The 27,861-nt window shown below is 46.8% G+C and overlaps 1 protein-coding gene across 2 annotated transcripts; it reads left to right on the top strand.

The window, feature by feature from the left end:
* LOC148541898 (uncharacterized) lies at positions 1–27,861 on the top strand. 2 transcript variants are annotated; one of them, XM_088473354.1, is made up of 9 exons: positions 1–149; positions 3,364–3,429; positions 14,894–15,140; positions 15,231–15,314; positions 17,356–17,444; positions 18,032–18,217; positions 18,301–18,438; positions 18,915–19,107; positions 24,728–27,861. In XM_088473354.1, the coding sequence occupies exons 2-9, from the start codon at positions 3,379–3,381 to the stop codon at positions 25,000–25,002; spliced, it is 1,263 nt and encodes a 420-aa protein (XP_088329480.1). In that variant the 5' UTR covers positions 1–149; positions 3,364–3,378; the 3' UTR covers positions 25,003–27,861. The 2 variants fall into 2 exon arrangements, with proteins under 2 accessions (XP_088329480.1, XP_088329490.1); XM_088473364.1 differs by lacking the exon at positions 1–149 and having other exon boundaries at positions 3,359–3,429; positions 14,982–15,140.

The raw sequence follows: 27,861 nt of genomic DNA, 5'->3' as shown, positions 1-27,861 counted from the left end.
AGTGCAGTAAGCAACGGGAGACAGCAGGCACCAGGAGAGATCAGAGAGACCAGAAACCTGTGGCCGGAGCTGAAGGGGAGACATGACATGAAACAGTAGACGGGACCGCAAGCAACAGTGGTTCTCACAGCCTGTCAGCACCCGTATAGGTAAGTGCCGAGGTTTTGATCTGGGGACTCGAAGCGGTCGTGACAACTTGTTGTGTATAATAACACTTATTGATAAATGGGCCTTTTTATTTTTCTAGTTTAAATTGTATAGTTATTTTTTGTTTTATAACGGGTGTTTTAAAGTTTGCAAAGTTTCCCTCTGCATCTTCAAGTGAGGTGCAGAACCTTCCCTAAATAATTGTAAAGTTACAAATAAATATTTTTTTTAATATATAATTACTTTTTATTATATGGTGACGTGTTTAAAATATGGTGCAAATGTACGGTGAAAATGTCCAAGTAAATTTAATAAAAAGCAGTTTCTTTCACAAGAAATAACAGACTTGTGTTTTTCTTAAAGTATTGCTGTTTTAGTACAGAAATTATGGCTTTGCATGTCTCAGAAATTATATTTCCCAAAGCTTGAGGTGAGATGAGGTTTGGCTCCCTGAACTTGGTATTCTGCCTCCGGATGTAGGGAGTCACCAGATGCAGTAACTCCTGGAAGGTGGCATCATCCATATGCAGGAAATTGCGGTAATCCCCCAGTTCCTCTCCAGCCCCCTTTTGTCTCTCCAGCCAGAATCCCTTCTGTCTCCCCAGCCAGCCCCCCTTATCTTTCTCTGGTTTTTTTTCCGTACACCCCCATCCCCACTCCCTCCCTTATATATTTTAGGATTTTATGTTCTAAGCCCTACCCCATCACTTAAATATTTATTGTTTGTGCCTCCCCCCCGCACACTCCTTACAATATATATGTAATATATACAGTATGTAGTTTATGCTTTAGTCTTTCCGCAAGACCTCCTCCACCCTTTCCCTTATACAGTATGTGTGTATGTGGTTAATAAGCTTGTGTCTCCTTTTTTTTTTACTTACCTGTCCTTCTATTTCTTCCTCTCCTCCTTCTCTTCTCGTCTTCTGATCGCTGCTGGGGCTCGGCTCAGGCTGGCCAGGGAGGAGCATGTTCGCTCCTCTTGCAGGCTGTTCTTCTTCTAGCCGGTGTATGAGAAGTTAGGACGTTACAACGCCCTAATGTCTCACTCCCCTTCATCTGCATCAGAGTTCGCCGATGTAGGATGAGGGACTAAGGGAGGCAGAGACAGCCGGGTGCACCACTCACGATTCCATCGCAGACGGTGCCTGGCACCTCACCAGCGCAGCAGTGGCCAAGCAGACGGAGAGTGGAGCCCTTAGTTTCTGCTGGCCGTCAGGCATGTGCATGCTATGCACATCTGCGGTCTTTCCAGTAACAAAACTGTACCGGTCCGGGAAGCAGATGTTATGTTAGCCCCTGGGTCTGCCTCTGGGTAGGAGCCAGGTAGGAGCCAGGTGCAGGCCCCCTCTCTGTCCGGGCCCAGGACTTCAAGCCCGATAATTTCCCCCTGATGGCGGACAGGGCATATTGAGTGAGGGATATTTGTGTGTCTGTTATGTGGCCAAGGTATGATGTGAGTGAGGGGTATTTGTGTGTCTGTTATGTCACGGCTGGATAATGTAGCTGTTGGAACTGCGGGCCCACCATGAAAATAGACCCACTGCCCACACAACCAGCTGGCAGGGTTAACAGGAAAAAAAATCCTATCACAGACTGCCAGCTTGTGTGTGCTGTCTATGGCCTTGACCAGAGCCGGATTAAGAAGGGCGACCCCTCAGGCATTAGTGAAAATGAAGGCTTGCGGTTAGTGCTGTAAGTAGAGAAGATGAAGGGGGCGTGTTCCGAGGAGGGAGTGGGGGGGCTAAATGGCCAATTGTAAAAGTCCACCTACCTGCTGGGCAGGATGATCTGCATCACTCCCGCTTCCAACTCCTAGTGATAACTAGAATAACCAGTACCTGGCCTGCAAGGTAAGAGAGAGTTTAACTACTGAATATGTACAGCATGAGTGTCTCAAACTCTGTGTGCATGTATGATCCTCTGCATATGTGACTGTATGTGTTACCCTGCATATGCTTATGTGACCTGCTGCATGTGTGAATCTGCATATGTGACCTGCTGCATGTGTGATTCTGCATATGTGACCTGCTGCATGTGTGATTCTGCATATGTGACCTGCTGTATGTGTGACTCTGCATATGTGCCCTGCTGCATGTGTGTCTGCATATGTGACCTGATGCATGTGTCAATCTGCATATGCATATGGGGCAGCACAGACGGTGTAATGGTTAGCGTTACTGCCTCACAGCACTGAGGGCGTGGGTTCAATTCCCACCACGGCCCTAACTGTGTGGAGTTTGTATATTCTCCCTGGGTTTGTGTGGGTTTCCTTCGGGTACTCCGGTTTGCTCCCACACTCCAAAAAATATACTGATAGGTTAATTGGCTCCCCACAAAAATGATCCCTAGTGTGTATGTGTGTGAGCATGTGTTAGGGAATATAGACTGTAAGCTCCATTGGGGCAGGGACTGATGTGAATGGGCAAATATTCTCTGTAAAGCGCTATGGAATATGTGTGCGCTATATAAATAACTGGTAATAATAATAATAATATGAGACCTGATGCATGTTAAATACATTTTTTCTTAGGTAATGGAATCGATGGGAAAGACTCTTTAATATTTACTGTCTACTAGTAACTCCCTAACACTATCTCTATCTTGTGACTTATGACTATGCTCTTAATTTTAGACTATAGGGACTCCCTCTTAAGTGCCCCGAGTCCCCCAAACCTTTTTCTTAGGTAATGGAATCGGTTGGAAAGACTCTTTAATATTTACTGTCTACTAGTAACTCCCTAACACTATCTCTATCTTGTGACTTATGACTATGCTCTTAATTTTAGACTATAGGGACTCCCTCTTAAGTGCCCCGAGTCCCCCAAACCTTTAATCCAGCTCTGGCCCTGCCCAATGAAACCCAGCCGTGCCGCTCCCCCTCCCACCCAACTGTAAGAACTCCATTCTTTCCAGGTCAAGTGAGTACGTGGGCGTAATACAGATCACTGCCACAGCACAGAGGAAGGCTACACAAGCCCATGTGCCTCTACAGAGATATATGTGTATATACAAACTCATACATCAGTAAAGGGACCCGGGTCACCACGGTCTGCTTTCCGCTCGTCCCCATTCCACCTCCCGCTCCATCCAGCCCCCCTACTCCCCAAACCATCCCCGCTGAATACTTACTCAGATCCTGGCACCCGCATGCATATATGAATGTGTATACATACATATATATAATATATAATTTTTATTATTATGACATTATTACAGCATACTGCAGTCAAGATGGGATGCCGGGCAGCATTCGGAATCACACATGGTGTCATGGGATGTAAGGTGAGCTATTCTCTTTTAGTTTTGTGCATACCTCTGATGACAGGTGTGGTATGTTGACATGTTCTGAATCTCGACATGCAGGATGTCAACAATTTAATGCAGCATTACATTATGTAGATGCTGCAAATTTATTGAGACTTCTTTCCTTTTAGACCTAGTAGATTTGTACATTTTCTTTGAGAAAAGTCTGTAATGCAGTTGTTGCTTTCTTATTATTTTATATGTGTCAGGCTTATTGGCTAATAATGATTAGTGTAATTATATTCGGTTATAAGTATAATTATTAGTATAATTATATTTGTATCGTATATATGCTATTACCTGCTTGCATGTACTTGGTACTATTATTTATGCTATTAACTATTTGCATATACTTTTTTTTTTATGTATAGACTTTATTTCTATAATAACCAAGCAAACCCCAGTCAGGATCAGGGGCGTATCTACCCATTGGCCAGGATGGCACTCGCCAGGGACGCCGCCAAGGGGAGGCACCATCTGGGGGTGCCACCCATGGCCAGGGGGTAGAATCAAGACAGGGCCGCCAGGACTGCAGTCCTGCGTACGCCCCTGTGGCTTGGCGGCTCCTCAGTGCAACAGCAGCAATGGGGCGCACATGACGTCATGTGCGCCTCGTTAAAAAAAAAAAGCTTTATTTATTCTATGTACCAGGCAGCCGCCAGCAAGCGATGGCGGCTGCCCAGACCTTGACATCTGGGAACTTCCGAGATGTCAAGGTCCGGGCAGCCGCCATCGCATGCCAGCGGCTGCCTGGTAGGTATAAATAAAGCTTTTTTTTTTTTTGAACAAGGCTCACTTGACGTCATGTGCCCCTTATCGCTGCTGCTGCTGCACTGAGGCGCTGCTGGGCCACGGGCTGAAGTTGGTAAGTATTTGTGGGCTGCGGGGGGATGGTGGCTGGATGGTGGGGGCCAGGGACTGGAGTCGGGGGCTGGATGCGGGGGGCCAGGGACTGCAGAAGGGGGCTGGATCCGGGGGGCCAGGGACTGGAGCCCCGCATTACAGGCAGGCTAATGGTTGGGGAGACAGGAGGGGGGTGACTGGGGAGACAGAAGTGGGACGGTGGGGCTGGGGAGACAGGAGGGTGATAACTAGGGACACGGGAGGGTGATTGCTGGGGAGACAGAAGTGGGATGGTGGGGCTGGGGAGACAGATGAGGGATGGCTGGGCAGACAAAAAGGGGGCTGCCTGAAGAAACAGAAGGGGGTGCTGGCTGATAAAACATGGGGGTTGGCTGGGGATACAGAAGGAGGGTTGGCTGTAGAGACGTTATAAATACAGAGGAATTATTCAAAAAATATGGGGGGAAGGGTGGCGCCAGTCCATTACTTTGCCAGGGGCGCTCGGACCCCTAGATACACCCCTGGTCAGGATGTGCCTATGGGATGAGTAAGACACTGCCCCCCCTTCCCCCCTCTTGGCTGCTGCTCTTCACTGCGGACCAGCTCTAAGGCGGCGGCCACGCATGCGCAGTTTGGCAGAGCTGCGGATGTGACCGCGGCCTTTGACCCTGCCTTTGGCTCTTTCATATGGGGGCGGGCGGCGCTATCCGCCTCCTCCGATCCTGCCTCGGTGCATCAGCACAGGATGGGACTGCGGCAGTGCTGTCAGGCGGAGCCGCGGCTGGGCATCTTTATACTGGGGGGGGGCTGCTGCTGCCCACTCAAGGCGCGGTGTGCATCTCTCCCAGGTACCACAGACTGCCTCATTTGTGCCCCAGATCATAAGGGGCTGTAATACTAGCAGCAATGTGTTGTAGTGGGCAACCAGGGTATGTGCCTGTTGCCTTAGGAGATGTGGCCACTGCTTTGATCACAGCCAGCCCTCTTTAGTGTCTAGGGCAAGAGTGGGTAGGCAGGCAGGCAGGTAACAGGTTAGGACCCTTCTGTTCCGGCAGGCTGTTGCGACTGCATCGGTCCAGGGTGTTTGCCCATCTCACTAGTGTCAGCAGTGTAGTTTCTCCCTGGCGTAGCCACTCTGGCTAGTCCCCCTGACACTGCTTAGGCGTTAATAGCCTTACGTATGCTGGCATCTCTGGCCAACACATTGACCTCTTTGTTATCAGTGGAGGCGGTCTCTCCTGGTGCGTCTGCAGTCCATTCATCATTTCAGCTGTCTCCTCCAGTTCAGGCACAGCTGGGCCTTTGGCTGTCCAGCTTCTCACTACCCTGGGTGTTCAGTCCCTCATTCTCCACCACCTTCTACTGTTTCTGCAACACATAATGCTGTGGTGTTTTTTTGTTTTGCAGCCCTTATGTCTGCCGGTGTTGCTGCTGTTCCTGCGGGTACCCCTTTGATGTACTGTACATTGAGGATAAGTCTGCTGCCACTAGTCATTTGTCAGCTGATGGCGCCTGTTCTGGTCCTCTCAGTGAGTCCATTGCGCCTGCTCGAAGGGATAGTAAGTCGTTGTGTTCTTCGTCCTCCTCTGATACTGATAGCTCAGAGGATAGAGGCAGAAGGCAGTCATGTTGCCGCCGAAATCATTATCGTCATAAGATACAGGCCATCAAACTCATCAAGCGAGGACAGTTCGGTTTCTCCGGGGGAGACTAAGGACCTGATTCAGACCCGTTCGCTAAGGTGCGATCGCTCGCTGCCGCACGATTGTTGCTCAGTGCGCATGCGAGGCTACCTCAAGGGCTACAAGCAGCTCCGATGGCTCTCGATGTTACCGATTACTCTAACAATTCCAGGAGATGCCGTGTGTTGCGAGGGGAAAGGGGGCATCTTTATACACTAGCGAGCGCTCAGTGCCGTTGCTCGCTAAGACATAGAGGGCATCCTTACGCCACACAGTGCGAGCGTGGAATTTAAATATCCAGCCCCTTTTTGCCAGCGAATGGCGCATCTTGCAAGCAGGTCTGAATGAGCTCCTAAGGGTGGAGTGGTACACTGCGATAACACAGCGGTACTTAGAGGGCTGCGTTGGAGGATTTGTGACTTTATTCATAAGGGCAAATATGTTAATGTTTTTTGCCCTTGCGGCGAAAGCTAAAACGATTACAAGGCAGCTCAGTGGCGCGGGTGTATGGGGAAGGAGGAATATTGCTCATACCATATTTTTCAGGAGGGTGTCTTATATTTGCGGCGTGCTATCTGGAATCCCGTCCTCAGGAACACTTGAATGTCATCAGGTATCTTCTGATGTTTTGTTCTGTGAGCAATTCCTCCTGGAGGACATATGTCGAGAAATTCCGGCGTAAGCAGTTGTGATCCTCGATCATTGCTTTTGGCTGCAAGACTGTGAAGGTTTGGCTGGAGATGACTCAGCCAGCCCCCCATCTCTTCAGTACCTGCCCCTAGGTGCCAGCAAACTCCCTTCACCCGCCACCCCCCTCGTTGCTCAAAATGGGAGGGTGCTATGCCTTCCATGGTTACAACTGCACAGCAGCAGCCCGTTGCGGGTCACAGCACGCATGTCTTCGATGTGGGGGGTCCTCACCCTGCAAAAGATTGCTTCCTTGCCAAATCTGTTACTGCCCCCGGCCGACCAGCTGCCGGTGGCGGATCTAAGTAGGTCGGCATTCCCTATATGCTCCGGTCGTATATATATATATAGGGTGATGGCTGAGTTTTGTTTTGGGGTTTTTCATGATGGGTTTCCTTTGTCAAATTCTGGCCTTGTTTCTCACGGTTCTCCCAAAACATTTGAGGTCTGCCTCGGAGCTGCCGCACATAGTTGCTCGAGAAAGTTATAAAAGAGGTGAAGCTGCAAAGGATGGCGGGTCCATTCCCGACCCCTCCTTTGGCAGGCCTGTTTCTCTCTCCTGTGAGCGTCGTCCCCAAGAAGGAACCAGGATTCTTTTATATTCATGGGCTTTCACTTACAGGACGTTTTCTACATAGACAAATGCTTGCCTATGGGCTGTTCCATATTGTGCGCCTTTTTGAGCGTTTCAGCACATTCCTGCATTGGCGTGTTGCTGCTGGCACAGGGGAGGCCGGGGTGGCACACTACCTCGATTTCCTGTGCATTGGTCTAGCTGATTTCCCTCGCTTCGGTAATCTATTTATCAATGCAGTCATTGTTTGCCTTTTTTTGGGGTTCCCCTTTGCGGACAAGAAATCGGAGGGGCCAGTGACACGGCTCTCCTTCCCGGGTATCGAGATCGATGCCTTGGCGGGTTGCGGTCATCTCCCCCAACACAAATTAGACAGGTTGCACGGGGCGATTGTGGTTGCGCTAGGCATGGGTAAACTCACCCTGCCTCAGGTGCGGTCCATGCTGGGATTTTTTTACTTTGCCTGCAGGGTCATTCCCATTGGGAGGATCTTCTGCCAGAGATTGGAAAGGTCTATTGCAGGCGTCCTCCGCCCCCATTATTTGTACGTTTATCAGTCAAGATCAAGCGTGACTTGTAAGTTTGAGATGTGTTCTTTTCCCAGTTCAACACAGTGAATATCTGTCCTGCCCCATCCTGTAGAACTCTCAGATGCAACTTTTTACTAATGCTGCTGGCGCGATTGGCTTTGAAGCTTACCTCAATGGTTTGTGGTGCGCTGCACCTTGGCCGTTGACGTGGGCTGCGGAGGGGTTCACTAAGAACATGCTGTTGGTTGAGCTGTCGTTGTTTTACGACTCTGGGGGACCGCTTGAGGAATGCTAGTATAATTTTTGGTGCGACAATCTGGACATATTGCATGCGATTAACTGTCAGAGTTCGTCCTCTCTTCCGGTCGTTCATTTGCTAGCGAGACTTGCTCTGCATTGCCTGCTGCTTAATGTCCATTTTGTTGCCAGGCATGCACCTGGTGTACAGATTGGGATTGTGGATGCACTGTTGCGGTTCGACTGGCTTGTTTCGGGAATTAGTCCCTCAGGCTGGTTTCCCTCAGGTGACCCGTCTCCTCATTATGTTTGACAGATATTGGGGCCAACATGGGGGAATTAGCTTTAAGGGCCATCGCCCCAGGACTATGCGCTGTTATCAGGCGTTTTTTGGAATGGGTTCTGGGTTTCAGTGGCTCATGCACGTAAAACTTACAGCAAGTCATGCTGTTTTTTTCTTTGGGATTTGTATGCGCAAGGGCGCTCGCTCACTGTGTTATGGTGTATTTTAGCAAGCGTGTAATTTTTCTCTGCATTATATGGCAGGCCCGACCCCTCCAGGTCCTTCATAATTTCAGGGGCCTTGGATGGTTGGTCCAGGTCGATCCCTACAGCGTTTGACTACTGGCGTCCTATATATATTTCCATGTTGCTTTAATTGGTGGCTGCGGTCCCTTCAGTTTGTTTTTCAGATTTTGAATGTTTGCTATTTCAATTAGGCTTTGCCATGGCGCTTCATGTAACGTTTTTGGATCTGCAAATTAGTGCCACCTCTAAGAGGGCTGACCCACCACGCACTATAGCGGACATAATTGTACGCCCAGATGTGATGTATGCCTTATACGGCGCTCCTAGACGGACCAGGTTGGTAAAGGGCGCTGGTTTTCACTTTAACCATGTCCCATTCCAGCAGTATGTCCGGTGGCGCTGGCGAGCGCCTTTGAGCAGGTGTGCGGCGAACGGGATGGGGCATGGTTGATGCACGAGGATGGATCCCTGGTTACAAAATACCAGTTTTGTCATGTGTTGGAGAGTGGCCTGGTATCTTTCGGGCTCGAGCCGGGTGAGTTCGGTACTCACTCATTTAGAATAGGAGCTGCTACATCTGCGGCTTCTGCTGGGTTATCCGACGGGGATATCCAATCCCTTGGTCAGTGGCGTTTTGTTGCTGCGTTCCCACTCTATATTCGTCTGGGTTTAGCTATTTTTGCATCAACGTAGCTCACCGGAGGCCTAACCTCTTGCCGACCTACTGCTGGAGTCTATGAGGAATTTTTAATTTTTCCCCCCGGGGGCCCAATTGGCTTCTGAATTACATGATATGGCGTGATGGTTAGTTTACTCCGGGTTTTGTTTTTTTTTGCCTCAAGTCTGGTTAGCTGCGTGGTTCCCCTCCCCCTTTCCCCCCTCTTTGTTACTTTTCCATGTCTTGTCAATACAGTGTGTCTGTGGTTCACTGCTTTGTTTGTGTTTTTTTGTCACACTCCGGGCTGTCACGCTGTCGGGATTGCGGCGCTTACCTCGTCGGGCGCTCTGGCGTGGTCCCTCCGGTGGTGGTGCTGGGCCTTGGAGAGCGGCGCTGGGCACAGGGGGTCTCCACAGCTTGAGGGGGCCCATCTGGAGAGTCTTGTGTGCTGGTGAAAACTGACAGCGCTTCCACTGCTGGGCGGGGCCATTTTGGATCCTGGTCAGATGTCAGGTTGGAGCCAATCAGCTCACAGCTGTCCAGGGAATGCTGGCAGCCAATCATGCACTACCTGAGGGTACTCATTGGGGTGCACAGCAATTAGGGACAAGGCCTGCAAGGTGTATGTTTGGGGCTAGCATTGCCAGGAGCACTTGCATGGATGAAAGGGCTGGCTGGGACCTGTAGTTCCACGGTTGAAAGTAGCGTCGGGGGATACGCTATTAGCGGGCAGCGTGTACGATATGTATACCTTTTTGTATTGTCGAAAGGTAGCGTGTAGATCTTTTATCTGTGGATCTATTAACTGTCGACCAAATTGGCATTGATCTTAGACTAGGCGATCTTTTATCTGTCGATCTATTCACTATCTACCTATTTGGCTTTGATCTGTTATTCTGTCTATCTTGTTTGTTGTCGATCTGCATATCGTCGATATGCTTTGTTTCGATCTTATGTTTTGTCGATCTCATGTCCGTGTCGATCTTCAGGTGGTCGATCTAGGGGTCTGGTTGATCGAGCAATTGTTCCTGTTAAACTAGTAGGAGTCGATGTACTGTGGTCGATGTATGTATTGTCGATCCCAGTTAGGATTATCAAACAACCGGATACCCCAGAGGGAATCCTGAATTATACCATCTGAAGATAGCGTTATTAGAAGGTTGCGCAGTGTAATGCAAGTTGCCTCTCCCGCTACCCCTCCTTTTTATACCCTTTTTATTTACTTTCTTTTTGTGTTTAATTTGTCCTCTTTTCTTTTTGTTGTTGTTGTTGTTTCTGTAACGATATTATAAAATTAGTGGCTGATCAATAATTGTGATGTACAAACCATTTTTTTAAGGATCAATGTTTTATTTGTATTTTATTGTATACATTTTACATTTGTTCTTTGGTATATTGTGTTTCTTGCCAACTAATATTCTACATAAAAGAGGTTAAAAAAAAAAAAAAAAAAGAGAAGAGAAGATAGCGTTATTATTGCACGGCTTCCTCCAGTATTTTCTTACATTTGAACATTAGTAAATTTCAAGCAGATCGCATTTCTCATTATAAGTATGGGAAATACGATCTGCTTACTAAAAAAATATGAATTTAATGACTTGCAGGAGAATTTTGTGAATTCTCCTCCAAAAGCCCTTAATACATTTAGGTGATACTAAAATAATGTGAAAAGGATATGAAAACACAAATTTAAGGCTTGATTCACTACTGTACGCAACTGCGAATACGCACACAAACTGCCGTTTGTTTCTCACTGCACATGCGTAAGCATCGCAGGGCGCAAACCCGCCGCTGCCATGGGGACTGCAAAAGTGCCGTTTGTGAGTGGTGACGGGTGGGGGGGGGGGTCGTCCGAACGCAGGCGTGCCAGTGCGTTCGCACGCCTTGGATAAATTTGCCACTGCGATGCCATATGCAGTCTGAGCTCTCTTAACATGCGTGGTTTTTACTCATTTCTGAGAAAGACAAATCAAGGGGATTAAGGGCCTGATTCAGAGCCGGTCGCTCTGAATCAGGGCCGGTCTTTTTTTTTTTTAGAACGGCCTCCTGGCCGCTCGCATAGCTGTGGGTGACCACCCACAGCTATAGTGAGCGGCCAGGAAGATGGTCGCGATGGTCAAGACCATCGCGACCATCGGGCTTGCGACGAGACCCTTGTGGTAGGGTCTCGTTGCCACAAGCCCCAGAGAGATCTCTCCCACTGACATCACTCGTGAAGTCAGTGGGGACGCCCCCAAACGGAGGCGTTCATATGGGAACGCCTCCATTTTGGGCAGCCACTCCCCCGGCCCACCCACCAACAGCGACAGCACGCCCCCTTTGTTGCGAGACCCGGAGCAACGGTGTGCCGCTATCCGGGTCTCGCGCATGCGCACGACGGAGCCGACTCCGTCGTGCGCATGCGCATTGGTCCACCATCGACCCAGTTGCGAGCGCACAGCGCTTGCGGACCGGGTCTGAATCAGGCCCTAAATCCGCACTGGAAACAAAAATTATGTATTACCGCCCTTGAGCATGAAAAGTTGCTCAATAATTAGCACATAAAGACAATCATAAAGAAAACCAACTATGGAAATCAATGCAATGTATAGTATACAGGACTTTTGTCTGGTTGGTGGTGCTCCCATGTGTCAAAATAACAATACATATATGCAGAGAGAGAAAGAAGACTCTTTGGCCCTCATTCAGAGCCACTCGTAAGCGGCAGTACGCTCATTCCGAGCGATATTTGCACATCTGCGCATGCATACGGTTTTTAGTACGCATGCGCGAACCAGTCAGTGCGGCCGCAAATCGTTTGTTCGCTATATAGCGAGTGCCTGCTAATTTGAGTGACAGAATGAGGCGTATGTGGGTGGTAACAGGGGAAGGTGCTTGAAAAGGGGGAGTGGAGATCAGAACGCAGGCGTGCTTAAAGGTCAAAGCGGGTGTTTTTTGGGTGTGCATAATTAATACAGCAGCGTCATTGACCACGTCACTGGGTTATTTTATAGTCAGAACTGTTCGCAATATTGTGGTTGAAAAAACCAACCACAAGAATAGCGAGCAGTTCATACGCTGTTCGATGTACTCGATTAATCTAATAAATAGCGGACATGACGTATGATGCGAGCGGCCAGGGGGCGTTTTTATCAAATAAACGAGCGTATGTTTTGCTCGCTCGTTCAGACATGGAGGCGGCAACAGACCGCAAAGAGCGAACGGTTCATTTGAATAGCCACCCCCTTTTTATGAACGAGCGAGCGCTAATTGCGAGCGGCTCTGAATGAGGGCATTTGTTTGGGGCACTCTTATGCGTTAGTTAATTTGCCTAAAATATAACTTTTATTAGAATTTCCTTTAAAATAAAGTGGGCTCAGGATATCGCCCAACACACAAAAAAAAATACAAACTTTAATTTTGTAAGAACTAAGGGCCTGATTCAGACCCAGTCGCAAGCGCTGAGCACTCGCAACCGGGTCGATGGTGGCCCACAGCACATGCGCATGATGGAGCCGGCTCCGTCATGCGCATGCGTGAGACCCGGCTAGCTCCGAGTCGCAAGTGCTGAGCGCTCGCAACCGGGTCGATGGTGGCCCACAGCACATGCGCACGACGAAGCCGGCTCCGTCATGCGCATGCGTGAGACCCGGCTATTTCCGGGTCTCGCACCAAAGGGGGCGAGCTGTCGATGTTGAGTGACAGCTTGCCCCGTTTGGTGGGCGGGCCGGGGGGGTGGCTGCCCAAACGGAGGCGTTCCTGAGGGAATGCTTGCCATTTGGGGGCGGCCCCACTGACATCACGAGTGATGTCAGTGGAGAGATTACGGCTCTGTTAGAGCCGAAAGCTCTCTGGGGCTTGCGATGAACGAGACCCTACCACAAGGGTCTCGTCGCAAGCCCGAAGGTCGCGATGGTCTTGGTGGTTTTTGCGAGCGCCTCTGAATCAGGCCCTGAATTCTTGTCTCAAATCCTATAAACCAGGACTAAATGTTGCTTGTATCAAGCAATGCAATCACAGGTAAGTATCTCCGTACCATAAACCCATTAATCAATGATTCGGGTATTAGGACAGATCATGCAAGCATAAGCGAATTAAAGCAACTTGAAATGATACCCATCAGAGGTATTTCTACTTAGCAATGCAGAATCAGAAAAGTTACATAATATTTTTCATAAGAAAAACGTTAGTTCTCCCATTACGACAGAGATATACAGTAATTTCTGAGTAAGGTCAGAGCTTGTGCAAGTGTACGTGAGGCTGCGATGGTACTCGATTGTACCGATGGTTTCTCTATTCTGCTAAGTATTATGGATGTGTGTAATGTAAAGTGGGGGTCCTTATGTAGTGCTTAGTTTGCATTGGAATGGATTATCATACTATCGCAGTTGAACTGCTTATGTATGCAATATTGCGTTCCATTGTGTATCTGGTCCTTAGTAAGGTAGGGTACACAACAGTTCCAAGTTCTAAGGAATATGACTATGATCATTTCTGTAGCTAGTGTTTCTGTAATAAATGTGACAGCACATACATTTTTAAACCTAAAATTATTAATGCATGTACAGTTTTACACATATTTTATTCAGACAAATTTTCTTTGCTCAATTAAGATTAATTGGTAAATTAAAAGTAACTAGTTAAACCACTTGGTAGTACCCAAGACATTTATTGGGAGCAGACAGTGAAGTCTCAAACAAGTCTCTATATAGTATATTTCTTTAGAAATAATAAATAAATAATTCTTCCTAGTAACTGTCAGTAAGAAAAAAAGCAACATTTTACCTAGTTAGTAGAGGTCAGTAAAATGTAGGTTCTTACTGGTGCTACAATAATACACAGGAATATCCCACAAACATTTTGAGAATGTATACAGTTGAGGGAATCGGTATGTAATGCCGGCGGCTGATTAGGTGCCAGATGAAATACCAACGCCGGAAGCCCGAACGCTCTACATCCCGACTGGGGCTTGTAAGTACCCTAACCCTCCTCTGCCCCCCCCCCTCCCAACCCTCCCTTAGTGGTGCCTAACCCTAATCTCCCCCCTGGTGGTGCCAAACCTTAACCTCCCCCCGGTGGTGCCTAACTCTAACCCCCCCTTCCCGCGACCTAAACCTAACCCTCCCAGGGGGGTGCATAACCCTAATCTTCCCCCAGTGGTGCCTAACCCTAACCCCCCCTTTCCCTAGCCTAACCCTCACCGGGGGGGTGCCTAACCCTAATCTCCCCTGGGTTTCCCTAACCCTCCCCCCCACGTCTAACACCTAACATACCCCGCTTACCTTCGTTCGGTATGGTGGCTGTCGGGATCTTGATGGGCTAAATATAGGCGTTGGGATTTACACGCCTATCTTTAGTCCCAAGTCGGGCTTTCTGCGTAGGGATTCTGGCATTCTGTACTCCGGTAAGTTAACTACATCCCCAGTTGAGAACCGTCTGCAGCAGTGTTTCCCAAATCTGATTCTCAAGCACTTCCAACAGCTCATGTTTTTGGAATTTCTGTAATCATGCACTTGTTGTTTACAGCCAGATTCAATTAGCCGCAGTGCTTACCACGGGCTTGTACCTCCAGGCTTTAACGCCTATTTGCTTGTGCGGAAAGCCCGCGGCCAACATGCGTTAACCTATAGATATTGGGTTTTTTATAAGATCACCAGTAAAAAAATAAATGTAGTTATGTTCTCCATGTCAGCAATCTCAGTTTATGTTTGTTTTGTGTTTTTAGGTGAGACTGATTGCTATATGTTCGCCTCAGCAATGCAGAGGTTTGTCTACTGTTTTCAGTGCTCCCATTTGTTCCTTGCCGGCTACAGATGCCCGCTCTGTGTTTACTGGGGGCAGAGGTGGTACCAAGGTTCAGGTGGTGGATCTGCGCAGTGATGCAGTAACCAAGCCCTGTGCGGAGATGAGAAGAGCAATGGTTGAGGTGAAGGTTGGAGATGACGTGTTTGGGGAAGACTCCACTCTGAATGGTAATAAGTATTCAACATAATGTCCGCATACTAATGTTAAAGGGGAAGTCCAATACTATAAATATATTTTATTTGTTATTGTTTATGTAGAGATCCAGCATCGTGCTGCCCAGCTGCTTGGAACACAAGATGCTCTCTTTGTGACAAGTGGGACCATGGGAAATCTGGTCTCAGGCAAGTGTCCCTTTTCTTAAAGGGGTTTCCACCAACAATAGATTTTATTTCGATTATTACTAAATAAATTGGTTTCTCTCTATCTTCCTCTGTATTTATATTAACTACCATGGTATATACCACAAAACTGATCTCTTAGGTTTACTTATGAAAGTAAAACACAATACCCCCCCCCCCCCAGGGCAAATTTGACGCCTTTATTTGTGCAAATGTCCCTACTTACTCTTTACTTGTTTACATTAGTTTATATTTACTGAAGTGGCCATTCTCTTTTGTGGGATGAGATTTATAAACGTTACACAAACGAGGGAGATTTATGGGGTCATTCTCTGGTCTGCAAGTGACTTCTGGCGGTATCCTAGGCTGGGACGCCATTTGCCCCTCCAAGGGGGACTACAGTATAATAATATGGAAAAGTGAATTACTGACTATATAATATAAACATTTACAAGTATAATAGTTACACATGTAAGAAATACAGTGTTGATGTTCCCATCCCATGACTGATTTATAGCATGCTTGTCACCTAAATATAACTCTCCTAAAGATTGTAAATGTGTGAGCAGGGCCCTCTGGCCTTGTTGTCTGTTAATACCAGTGTTGCCTACCCTCCCGATTTGGCCGGGATCCTCCCGATAATCGGGTGCAGCTCCCGGCCCCCCGTAAAGGCAGGCAAGCCTACCGGCGGCCGCCGATCCCCCCGACCCCCCTCGCAATTAACTGCTAAACCCCCGCAGCGGGGGGGGCGTGAATCACGTAATTTTGACCCCGCCTTCTGCTTCACAATGCATGTATTATCGGCATTGTGCAGCGGGGCCAAAATGGCGTGACCACGTGACACCGTCACGCCTACAAACATCAGTCACCCGCCCGGCCACTCCCTCTTTTGCCGGCCACGCCCCCCTGCACTGTCGATCTGTCTGCTCACTCCCAGAAGGAGCAGCCAGAAAGTTGGCAACTATGGTTAATACCCAGTCTTGTTTTATTGTGTTTGTCTCTAATTACAGAGTGCTATGGGAGATAATGGCACTATAATGTACATATGTTACATTTCATATAGATTATAGGCCAAAATGGTGTATTGTTTTCTATTTTCAATGGGTTTCACATTAAAGATCTGCAATGGATTGCCACAGTTCCCCATTCTGACCATGTCGGGGCTAAGGCATCTGGGATATTCAACATGTTGAAAATCTCAACCTCCCGATCCCGACCTGAAAATGATTGGAATCGGTGAGTTGTGAATTTTTAACATGGTGAATTTCTCCGATCCACCGATGGATCGCTGATCATCGATGTCTGTGGATCGGTGGTTTTAGTCGCCATTTGGGTTGGCGGCAGCACAACAGCGAATCGAGGCTCTGGTGTGTGGGGGCTGGGGCCCTTTAGATAGATAATAGATAAAGCATTAATGTGGCAAAAGACGGCAGATGAATCGTATTATAGTAGCCAGCTTTCAGTACATTGGCTCTAAATGATCACATAAGATCAGTTACTTAGAGACTTCTAGTCACCATCAACTATTTAAAAGTATGTCTGAAGCATGTATGATACAGATAGGGAAGGTCACAGTTTTGTAGCTGTTTTTTCCCCATTAATAGCATGTGTGTTTATAATTTACATGTACTGTAGTTGGTCTTTTATGCAGGCTGTACTACCCAGGTTAGATTTTCTAAAATTGCATCCAAAAGTGGCTGAACAAACCAGCTCTCAAAATAATAAATGGATGGGAAACTGGACCCAACCTTCCCCAAAATCCCACAAAAGATGACGCAGACTGATTTTACAGGGTCAGTTTCTTAAGGCACACATCCACATGCCGATATTACTGAGCGATTGCACGATTACAACATCGTAATCATGCCATGCCTATGTAATCACGAACAAATCGTGCACTATTATGTCGGATACAACCAGCGATGTGCACTCCTGCAAAGCTAATTATTTAGTGAAAGTTACAGGAGGACATGTACAATGTACAATACATTTATGCTGCATATTAGCAGTAATTACAGCTTGTATTACATGTTTCTTATCATAGTTATGGGCCACTGTCGAATCAGAGGGGCAGAGGTGCTGTTTGGGGATGAATCTCACATGTACATTTATGAACAGGGGAACGTGGCACAGGTAAGAGGTGTTTTTAAGAAAATAAAAAAACACATTTCATGCTGCGATTGCTGCTGGTACCAGCATGGGCCACATCTGTCTCAGTCATTGGAGGGTAATATAGGGCTTGATTCAGAAATGAACACTAATGTGATCACAGCTGCGATTTCGTACGCAATACAGCTGCAAAAATATGCTAATAATATTTTAAATATCACCCAAGCTTAAGGAATTCCACTACTGCCTTTGTACATGTGTACGACGTCACTTACCTGCGTAAATATCAGTAACATCGACGCATATCTTAAGCTAGGAAGCTTAAGCTGGAGAGAAGTAGTTTATCCACATCTACAAAGCACAACTTGATGCCAGATGGATCAAATCTAATTACATGTTGTTGTTTTTATTAATCCATATGATTAGAAAGGCAAGTCAGACTGTTAACTATTGTTTAACCTTCACACTTCTAGTTTCCATTCAAGCTTTGTTAAAGTGCCTCTAGAATAGATACATTATAACCATACAGATGATAATGCCGGCTCCAGTTGCCGTGGATTGTAAAGTGAACATGCTGGTTGGATGAAACTTTAATGCACATCTTGTCTCAGGTTGCTGGAGTGTTTGTCCGGCCCGTAAGAACACTGAAAAACGGGTGTCTGGACCTGCAAGATTTGGAGAGTAAAATCCAGCATAAATACCCTAATGTACACTATTCACAAACACGTCTCATATGCCTGGAGAATACCCACAACCGTTTGGGGGGACGTGTACTACCTTTGTCATACATGAAGGAGGTGGGTGTTGTTTGTACCTTTGACTTGCGCATTCTGTCTGTGTAGTTCCTTACCAGCTAAATGCAGACTCTTGACCTGTGCAGGTGCGGGACCTTGCAGATTGCTATGGGTTGAAAGTCCACCTGGATGGGGCACGGCTTATAAACGCTGCTCAGTCGCTGGGGGTGGAGCCAGCACAGATTGTTCATTTCTGTGACTCTGTATCTCTCAGCCTTTCCAAAGTAAGTATGGTTACAAAAAGACAAAATATAAGGATAAAACTAGTGGGTTCAGAAAATTGTTATATATGGTGGACAGAATATTTTCCTTTGGCAAATGAACTACCACAGTAAATGTGAACCTTTAAAGGAAGATAAATAGGTAGACACTATGCATTTTGGTTTACTATAAATTAGATTTTATTTATAATGCATCACATGGGTTCCATATTGCCGTACATGGGGATAAATCTGGCAACAGAATACGTAATTACTGTGAGCAGTTGGTATAATAAGGTAGAGAAGACAAAGGAGAGTGCCCCCCTCTCATTTGAGCTTAAAATCTGTAGGGGATATAGGTGGACACACTGGGAGAAGACGGCAGAGAATACAGGTTGACGATTGCTAAACTAGATTGAAAAAAAAAAAAAAAGAGTTTTAAACTTTTAAGAGCATGATGGGGGGCTGGGTCAGTACAAATCTCTTGTGTTCCATTTCAGGGACTGGGGGCTCCGGTGGGTTCATTAATTGGAGGGCAGACCGACTTTATCGCTGAGGCTCGCAGGACAAGGAAGATGCTTGGAGGGGGAATGAATCAGGCTGGTATACTTGCAGCTGCCGGGTTGGTAGCATTGAATCATGCACAAGAAAATGTGAAGCTGGATCACCATAATGCAAAAACTTTTGCTAAAGGTAACAAGTATGTTTGAAAGCCTCATGTTATGTAGTGCTGCTAACACCACCAGGGCCGGTGCAAGATTTATGGGTGCCCTAGGCAAAGATTTACCCTACCGCCCCTGCTCCCCCAGCCATCTACATAAACACTCACACACTTTTAACAAAACCTTGGTAGCAAAATTTGTGTGTACATTTTGGACAGTAATATGCCACACGTACCCCAATACATAATATATCAACACAGCTGTGCCACCAATTTATATTTATGCCAGACACCAGTGACCTAATACATAATTATGCCACATACCACACTTAAGTGCTCAATACATTTTATGGCGCACATCAGTGTCCGCAATACATAGTTATGCCACACATGAGTGCTCGCAATTCCTAATTATGCCGCACATGAGTGCCCGAAATACATAATTATGCCACAAATGAGTGCACGCAATACAGAATTATGCCACACATGAGTGCCCGCAGTACATAATTATGCCGCACATGAGTGCCCGCAGTACATAATTATGCCGCACATGAGTGCCCGCAATACATAATTATGCCGCACATGAGTGTCTGCAATACATAATTATGCTGCACATGAGTGTCTGCAATACATTATGTATTGAGGCATTGATGTGCGGCATAATTCTGTATTGTGGGCACTCATGTGTGGCATAATTATGTACTGCGGGCACTCATGTGCGGCATAATTATGTACTGCGGGCACTCATGTGCGGCATAATTATGTATTGAGGCATTGATGTGCGGCATAATTATTATGCCGCACATGAGTGCCCGCAGTACATAATTATGCCGCACATGAGTGCCCGCAGTACATAATTATGCCACACATGAGTGCCCGCAATACAGAATTATGCCGCACATGAGTGCCCGCAGTACATAATTATGCCGCACATGAGTGCCCGCAGTACATAATTATGCCACACATGAGTGTCTGCAATACATAATTATGCTGCATATGAGTGTCTGCAATACATAATTATGCCGCATATGAGTGTCTGCAATACATAATTATGCCGCATATGAGTGTCTGCAATACATAATTATGCCGCACATGAGTGGCCGCAGTACATAATTATGCTGCACATGAGTGTCTGCAATACATAATTATGCCGCACATGAGTGCCCGCAATACATAATTATGCCGCACATGAGTGCCCGCAGTACATAATTATGCCGCACATGAGTGTCTGCAATACATAATTATGCCGCATATGAGTGTCTGCAATACATAATTATGCCGCATATGAGTGTCTGCAATACATAATTATGCCGCATATGAGTGTCTGCAATACATAATTTTGCCGCACATCAATGCCTCAATAAATAATTATGCCGCACATGAGTGTCCGCAATACATAATTATGCCGAACATCAGTGTGTGCAATACATAATTATGCCGAACATCAGTGTCTGCAATACATAATTATGCCGAACATAAAGATGGCGAGAGCTATGCAGTGACAAACAGCAGTAATCTTAGATTACCATTGTTTGTTAAATATTGAAAGCATTACATAACCCCATTAGCAAGTGCTGAAGGGGTAATGTATTATTGTTAAATGGGGCCCTGAGTTTCCGTCACCCTCTCTGATCGATGCAATGTATCAGTGCTAGGGCGGCTCTTATGCTTACACTGACTGCTACAGTATGTACTGGTAAATAGACCTGAGTACAGTCCCTAGGGCTGTAATACCTTATTTGACACAAATCTTAGGCTGTTGTCACATAGGTTTTCTGCTGACTGTAATAAGTAGCTATTTAACTTCAGGGGCAGGGTGCATGACGTATCGCAGTCCACTGCTCTTCACGTGCATGCTGGAGTTAATTACGCCGATTTGCATGAAGACAATCACATAGGATAGCTCTCTTGGTAAGATTTGTCTTTTGGGAATGAGGAACCTCCAGGTCTATGGCAGAGAAGTCCTCTGGCGTCCTCCTGTGTATGCACAGAAAGACGCGTGCTGCAGGAAGTGCTGGGAGGAATCTGATTGCCCACCACCTCCAAGCCTCAGAATGTATCGCATTCTGGGACTTGGTGCATATGAAAAAATGATGTTGACCGCATTTCTTGCTTTGCTGCATCCTGCTCAATAGAAATTATATATAGAACTATCACTCTGAAACACTGAAAAATTAATACCGCTTTTCCTCCAAAGTCCCGGGTCTGACCCTGAAATTTACCCCATTCCCACTGTGGTGGGTGCAGTGTCGGCGCTTGGAAATTACGTCATCATCAAGCACTGGAAACTCCAGTGCTCCCCTGAACACCAGACCGGAGCGGACTGGCGACCTGCGGAGGGGGGGAGGGTCCTTCCGGGAGGGTGTCTGATGTCACAGGGGAGACGGGCAGGGAGAGATTACAGCTAGCCACACCTGTAATCTCTCCCTCCCCGGTGACAGCTGTCACAGACACCTTCTGATCTCATCCAATCACCATGCCATTTACACTGAGCCTTACCCGGGTCGTTCCCTCGTAAAACCCTGCTCGAAAATCTGGAAAGAAATGCCGGGTCAGACGACCTGGGATTTTTCACTAGGAGCCTTTTCCACTAAGCCGCAACTCGGGTTGACACGGCAATAACCTGGGTCTTTGCGGAGGTGGAAAGGGGTATAACTGTTCTTTCTGGCTATTCTTTTTTGCTGAGTGAAAGTCACTTTTCTGGCACTGGGCTTACAGGATTTCAGTGCACCTTCCACACAGTGGAAGCAGCAATTCTTTATTGGTTGAACTAACATTCATGAAAGTGCAGCCCATCAATTCCCTCGTGCCAGTAAAATCATTAAAACATGAGCAATGTTCTCAAGACTCCAAATAAGCAGGTAGTGTGTCTATCCCAATATCAATTATGTCCACAAAAAGGCTCTGAGCATCAAATACACTTTACCTGGCAACACTTCTTAAAGGAACATGAGCCCAACCAATACAGCAGAGATCTCTCGGTCCAGTCTTTAGTAAGTATGTCTCCATATTTGCTCACATCTGAGATTCTGCTAGCGAGAGCACGTCTTCATATATGCAACACTTCAGTAGGTGTCTGAGGATCCCATTATTGGTTCTGTGTACAATATTGCTCTTCTAAACCATAGATACATCCTTTACATGGATAATTCAGTCCCTCCTCCTGCAAATTACAAGGATATGAGAAGTCACCAAAGCAAGTCCATGTTTTATGTAAAAGTCATGGAAATCTGAGGAGGGAACTTCTAATTTACATTAGAGGCAAGTTATTGTTACATTATGACCAGCGATATCAGATTTCATTTTATTTACATGACTTTATAGATCTTGGCGTCATTTGTGTAAACATGTTATTTACCCCTTTCAGGAATGCCCACTGCTAATAACTAACCTTCCAGATATGCCACAATTCCTATTTAGGGGCCTATTTATTAATAATCGCATTTGCAATGCGATCTGGGTGTGATATTAGCACCCATGATCGCATTGCAGTTGCGCCGGGATGTAATAAAGAGCACCTGCAGGGACAGGGCTTCTGGTATCCCCTTTAATCGGGTGTTTTCGGGGAATATACTGCAAATATTAAATTATAAATGGGCCCCTTAGTCTTCTGTTGCTTTACTAGTAACCTTATACCAATACTAGTATTTCGGACTTGTCAGTTGCTGCGTCGCTAGCTATTGTGCAGAGTTTCTCCTCTCTGTCCCTCTATTCCTCCTGTCTCTCCCTGTTTTTGTCTCTATTCCTCCTCTCTCTTCGTTTATGCCCCTGGTCTTCCCGTCTCTCCATATTCTTCCTGTCTCCTATTTCACTACTGTTTCTGTGCTTATCCTACCTCATTATTGGATTCCTTTCCATGTATCCCTTATATCACTCTCTCCACCTCCCCTTCCCTATCTCTCTCTCTCTTTACTATGTTCCTTCAGTTATTTCTCCTCCTCTTGCTCCATCTGTCTTTCTCTTTCCATCATGTCCCTCTCTCACTCTTTTCCTTGCTGCCTTGGGGCCTTTGGCCCTGATTCAGCTTCAGACGGAATAGCTACGCTGCTCGCAAGCAGCTTAGCTATTCCATCTGTGCTGATATGGTAATGCAGCAGGAGGCATCACGTCCCCTGCTGCATTACGTATCCGAGCTAATTTGTCCAACGCAGCATTGGATACTCCGCGGACAGTCGGCCGGCTAAGGTGACCCATGAGGTCACGCAGCTGCGAGGAAGAGGCCAGGAAATCCCTGTCGGCCACTGGAGATCTTGGCCTCTTCCCTCCCCCCGTACGGTGGCGACATGCCTCCATTTTGGGTAACTGAGACTGTTACCGTGCGCATGCGCGAGACCCGAATAACGACAGCCAAGCCGTCGTTATGGATCTTGCACCAAAGGGGGCGTGCTGTCGATGGTGATTGACAGCACGCCCCCTTTGGTGGGCATGCCGGGGGCGTGGCTGCCCAGACGGAGGCGTTCCCATGGGAACGCCTACCGTCTGGGTCCGGCCCCACTGACATCACTAGTGCTGTCAGTGGGAGTGTTTTTGGCTCTGATAGAGCCAAAAGCACTCCAGGGCTTGCGGCAGTGAGACCCTACCGCAAGGGTCTCGTCGCAAGCCCGATGGTCGCGATGGTCTTGACCATTTCGACCATCATTTTGGCCGTTCGCTATAGCTGTGGGTGGTCACCCACAGCTATGCGAGCGGCCAGGAGCCCGCTCCAAAAATGAGCAGGGACGGCCCTGATTCAGAGCGAGTGCTCTGTCAGAGCGTCCGGCTCTGAATCAGGGCCTCTGTCTTTTGTACAGTGATGCCCACATCTGCCGCTTGTGTTTGATGATGCAGCATAGGTCGCACAGCAACAATATGGTGTCTTAGAATGTCTGTCAGAACTAAGATGACGGGGCCAGTACCAACGTGTACAAGGACGCAGTTGCTGGCTCTGACATGTGTTTTACTCGCCAACTCACAGTTACCTACCACAAATGTAATATCCTCTTAATCATTCTGTGCCCAAGTCCACACTTTACGAATACCATCTTAAATCCATCGTGACACATGGCAGTGTGACCCAAATGCACACATAGTATAAAAAACATCGGCCAACTGCAAAAACACTGACATTGCGTCCACCTCTGAATCGGGCCCTTTGTCCTGTTTTATCTGCTATCATTGGTCTGGCCGATATATCGGTCCAGTTCCGTATTGGTATTGTTAATCCTGAGAGGGGCAAAGGGGGGGGAGCGGCTCCCTTTATTTTGTGGTGCCCCGGACAGATATACAGGTGCAGCTAGAGGTGAAGAGGGATTTGGTGCAGCTCCTTAAGCTTACAAGAGGGAGGGACGTGGGCAGAGCCTACTATACTGTGCTCTGAACAAATTGACAGTCATGGGATGGAGTAAGGTAGGGCTGGCATGGCGGGATGATTTACAGGAGTGGCTGGTAAGAGCTGAGGGGGAGAAGGGAAATATGTTTTGTATAGTGTAGAATCTGTGTTGGCCAGTAAGAGGCCAGTATTTCTCTGAATGACACCTTCCTCCTTCATCTATTGGCTGTGCTGCAGACACTCACTTACCAACATTATTATACAGATAGGCTGAACTTGTTGTTCCAGTCAACATAACCCCCATCCTCACCTTTGACTATCTTGTGCATACTCTGTTCCTACAGCTGTGCAGGAACTGGGCTCACCAATCTGCTCCGTGGACCCGACCATCGTGGATAGTAACATTGTTATGCTGACACTCACCGATAAACTTTCAGGGGAGGAGCTGTGTGCTCAGCTGAGTGAAGTGACCACTGCAGAGCTACAACGTGGACAAGCGGTGACTGTGAAAGCGCTAGCCTTCTCATCTCGCCTCGTCCGTCTTGTCTGGCATCGTGATATCTCTGAACAAGATACCCTGCTCACAATAGAGAAGCTCAAATATGTGCTTCAAATATGACACCTGAAAGCTGGACAGAGCCTTCCCTAGGGATACTCAGGGCCAGGTTCAGCAAGGATCGATGATGCAATCGTGGAAGCAAGCGAGTACGCAGTTTTCCAGGCTAAATTATGCACATGAGTGCGATCGCAATGCTGCCGCCGCGCAACATGCAGACGCTCACTGCCCTTTGCTCACATCTGTAATACCTTGTCTGTGAAATCTGTGAAAACATCAGTACCATCGAGTACCATCGGAGCCTCACGCACAATTAAGGCAGGTCAGACCTCACTCTCAAACTGCTAAACTTCCTGTTGGTATCTAGAGGTCATACTTAATTATGTACGCCCCTGTAACGGCGTTCATACGCACTGACACGCCTGCGTTCACTTGACTCCTCCCCCCCTGTCAACACTCACAAACGGAACTTCCTGTCAATCACTCTGCGATGGGTCTGTGTACACACTGCGATCTCATTCTCGATCGTAGAGGTTAGATCGTGCACTGCGATGCATGCGCAGATCACGAGAATTGTTCGTCTGTGTGCGTCTTAGCTCTTGCAATCCTTGCTGAATCAGGCCCTCAGAGCAGAATCATTGTGTGATCTCTGTACATCGTGATTTTACCTTCTGCCACATCTGTGCCACGTAGATCTATTTTCATGATTGCAACAAAGGATGAATGTAGAGATTACAGATCGCTACTAAAACTAGTTTTACATGTTTTGGTGAAATTATTCCATTAAAACAGGGACAGGTAGTCTAAGGGGTCTATTCAGCAAGCAATATTTCACTTAAATCATGTGGAAACTAAGGTTATATATATAACATTTCACTTTCTTCTACTCCTTACTCCCCATAAGGGCACCTAACACATGACTGCCAACTCCCTGCTGCTTATTGTGAGTGTTTAATCGCTATTGCAGCAATGTATATAAATCGTGTCCTTGTCCTGCACTGTAATGTACTGTAAGTTACTTGTCTCTTGTTCACCTATTAGTTCTATGTACTATGTAAGGCGCTGCGGAACACTTGTGGCGCCATATAAATAAAGGATAATAATAATAATAACAGCAGCAGAGATTTTGGCACTCACTCGGACGTTGCATATGTGTTAATGCCCTGTTGCCCTCCTCAGGAAAGAAATCCTCATATGCAGACAAATAAAGGTGACACTCAGAGACTCCAATTTAGGTGAAAAAGTAATCCTGGTTTATTTTAACATTTCAGCAGTGGTCAGGAATAAAGTACAAACACCAATGAGACATATAATACCCCTCCATGTGACCACCTCCACCTGAGCCAGACAACAATAATCAATACACCGCTATAGCAAGTAAAGGTGAACGGTGAGGTCCGAAAAAACTCAGACCTCAAACCCCCAGCAACAAAGGTGATTGATAATTGTCGGCATCTGTGTGAACAATACATATTAAAAAGCACCATACACAATCTAAAATGACAGGACTATGGGTCTGATTCAGCAAGGATCGCAACTGCGATTATGCACGCAAATGGATGATTGTTGCGTTCTGCGCATACATCACAGTGCGCGAACACTCCACTGCGATCGGGACTGCGACCTAGACACATCGCAGAGTGATTGACAGGAAGTACCATTTGGGGGTGGTGAATGGGGGGTGGAAGGCGAAATGCATGCGTACCAATTCGTTTGAACGCTGTTGCAGGGACATGCATAAATTATCCACTGCGATGCCATATGCAGCTCTTGTACTCACAGGGGGCGATAAGGTTAGCAATTCCTGAATAAGGTCAGAGCTTGTGCAAGTGTGCTTGAGGCTACGATTGTACTCAATGTTAACGATGGTTTCGCAGTCTTGCTAAGTATTATGGATGTGTGTAAGGTAAGGTGGGCGTCGTTATGTTGTGCTACGACGGCATCGCGATCACAGTGGATTAGCATATCTTTGCAGTGAGACTGCATGCCTAATCGCTATTGCGATCTGTACTGAACCAGGCTCTAAGTGCAAATCAAAGTGAGCATACAGAAATAAAAATCATGATATATAACATTTGCATAATAATATAGCCTGATGTATATGGTATAAATACTGAAATAGGTATACTTTAATAGAAGCATTTTGCAATACACATAAACATTGCTACATCAAGAAATGCAGGGACAGCGTGTTAACACAACTGCTGTATCGGAGAAGTGTATTGCTGCTTAGCGGGGAAAAGCAAAGGAAAAATGCTAATAATCGAGACAAAATTTGCCGTAAATATTCAAGCCAAAATTAAAATTATTACTAAATAGACCTGTAAACTGGCTTTGCATACAGACTGCTAGACTATGTTTTAAGTTTCTATTAACACAGACGTGTAAAAAAGGACTATATTTTAGATATCCAACATGCTGCTAATGAACACCGCCCAATAAGTCTTAAGGTGCCCATACACTGGGCGATAAAGCAGGCGATCCAACTGATTGGTGCGATTTGCCTGCTATATCGCACCGTATATGGCCCTGATATCGGGCCGAGCGTGCTCCCGCGGGGTCGTACAACGCACCCTGATCTGTCTGCAGGACTATGAGATATGGGGATGCGATGTGCGATCCCGTGGATTGCTATGCGGGTGAGACAGGGGGGACCCGGCATATCGGGCAGTCGGCCACCCGATCGCACCGTGTGTGCGGACCGCCCGATATGTCGGACAACAGATCCCCTATCGCCTCGCACAGTGAAATCGCACCGTGTATGGGGGCCTTTAGAGATGGAAGTACTGAATTATTTAATCCTGGGCAAAAGCCGTACATTGCATTATTTTGCTGATACTGATTGTTCTGTCTATGTCTTAGGCTATACCCATTTTCATTTTAGACTCTTATTGTACATTTTATAATTTTTCGATTATTGGC

Source organism: Taudactylus pleione, unplaced genomic scaffold (genome assembly GCF_031769625.1).
Source record: "Taudactylus pleione unplaced genomic scaffold, aTauple2 ptg000016l, whole genome shotgun sequence".
NCBI classification, from domain to species: Eukaryota; Metazoa; Chordata; class Amphibia; order Anura; family Myobatrachidae; genus Taudactylus; species Taudactylus pleione.
The sequence above is the reverse complement of the archived record's forward strand: the minus strand, read 5'-3'. Positions and strand labels throughout refer to the sequence as shown.

Excerpts from the sequence above, each read along its gene's own strand:
- LOC148541898 (XM_088473354.1), top strand. The coding sequence starts at position 3,379 with ATGGGATGCCGGGCAGCATTCGGAATCACACATGGTGTCATGGGATGT. Across the intron at positions 18,218-18,300 it reads CTTTGTCATACATGAAGGAG|GTGCGGGACCTTGCAGATTG; the intron begins GTGGGTGTTGTT and ends TGACCTGTGCAG. Across the intron at positions 18,439-18,914 it reads TATCTCTCAGCCTTTCCAAA|GGACTGGGGGCTCCGGTGGG; the intron begins GTAAGTATGGTT and ends GTTCCATTTCAG.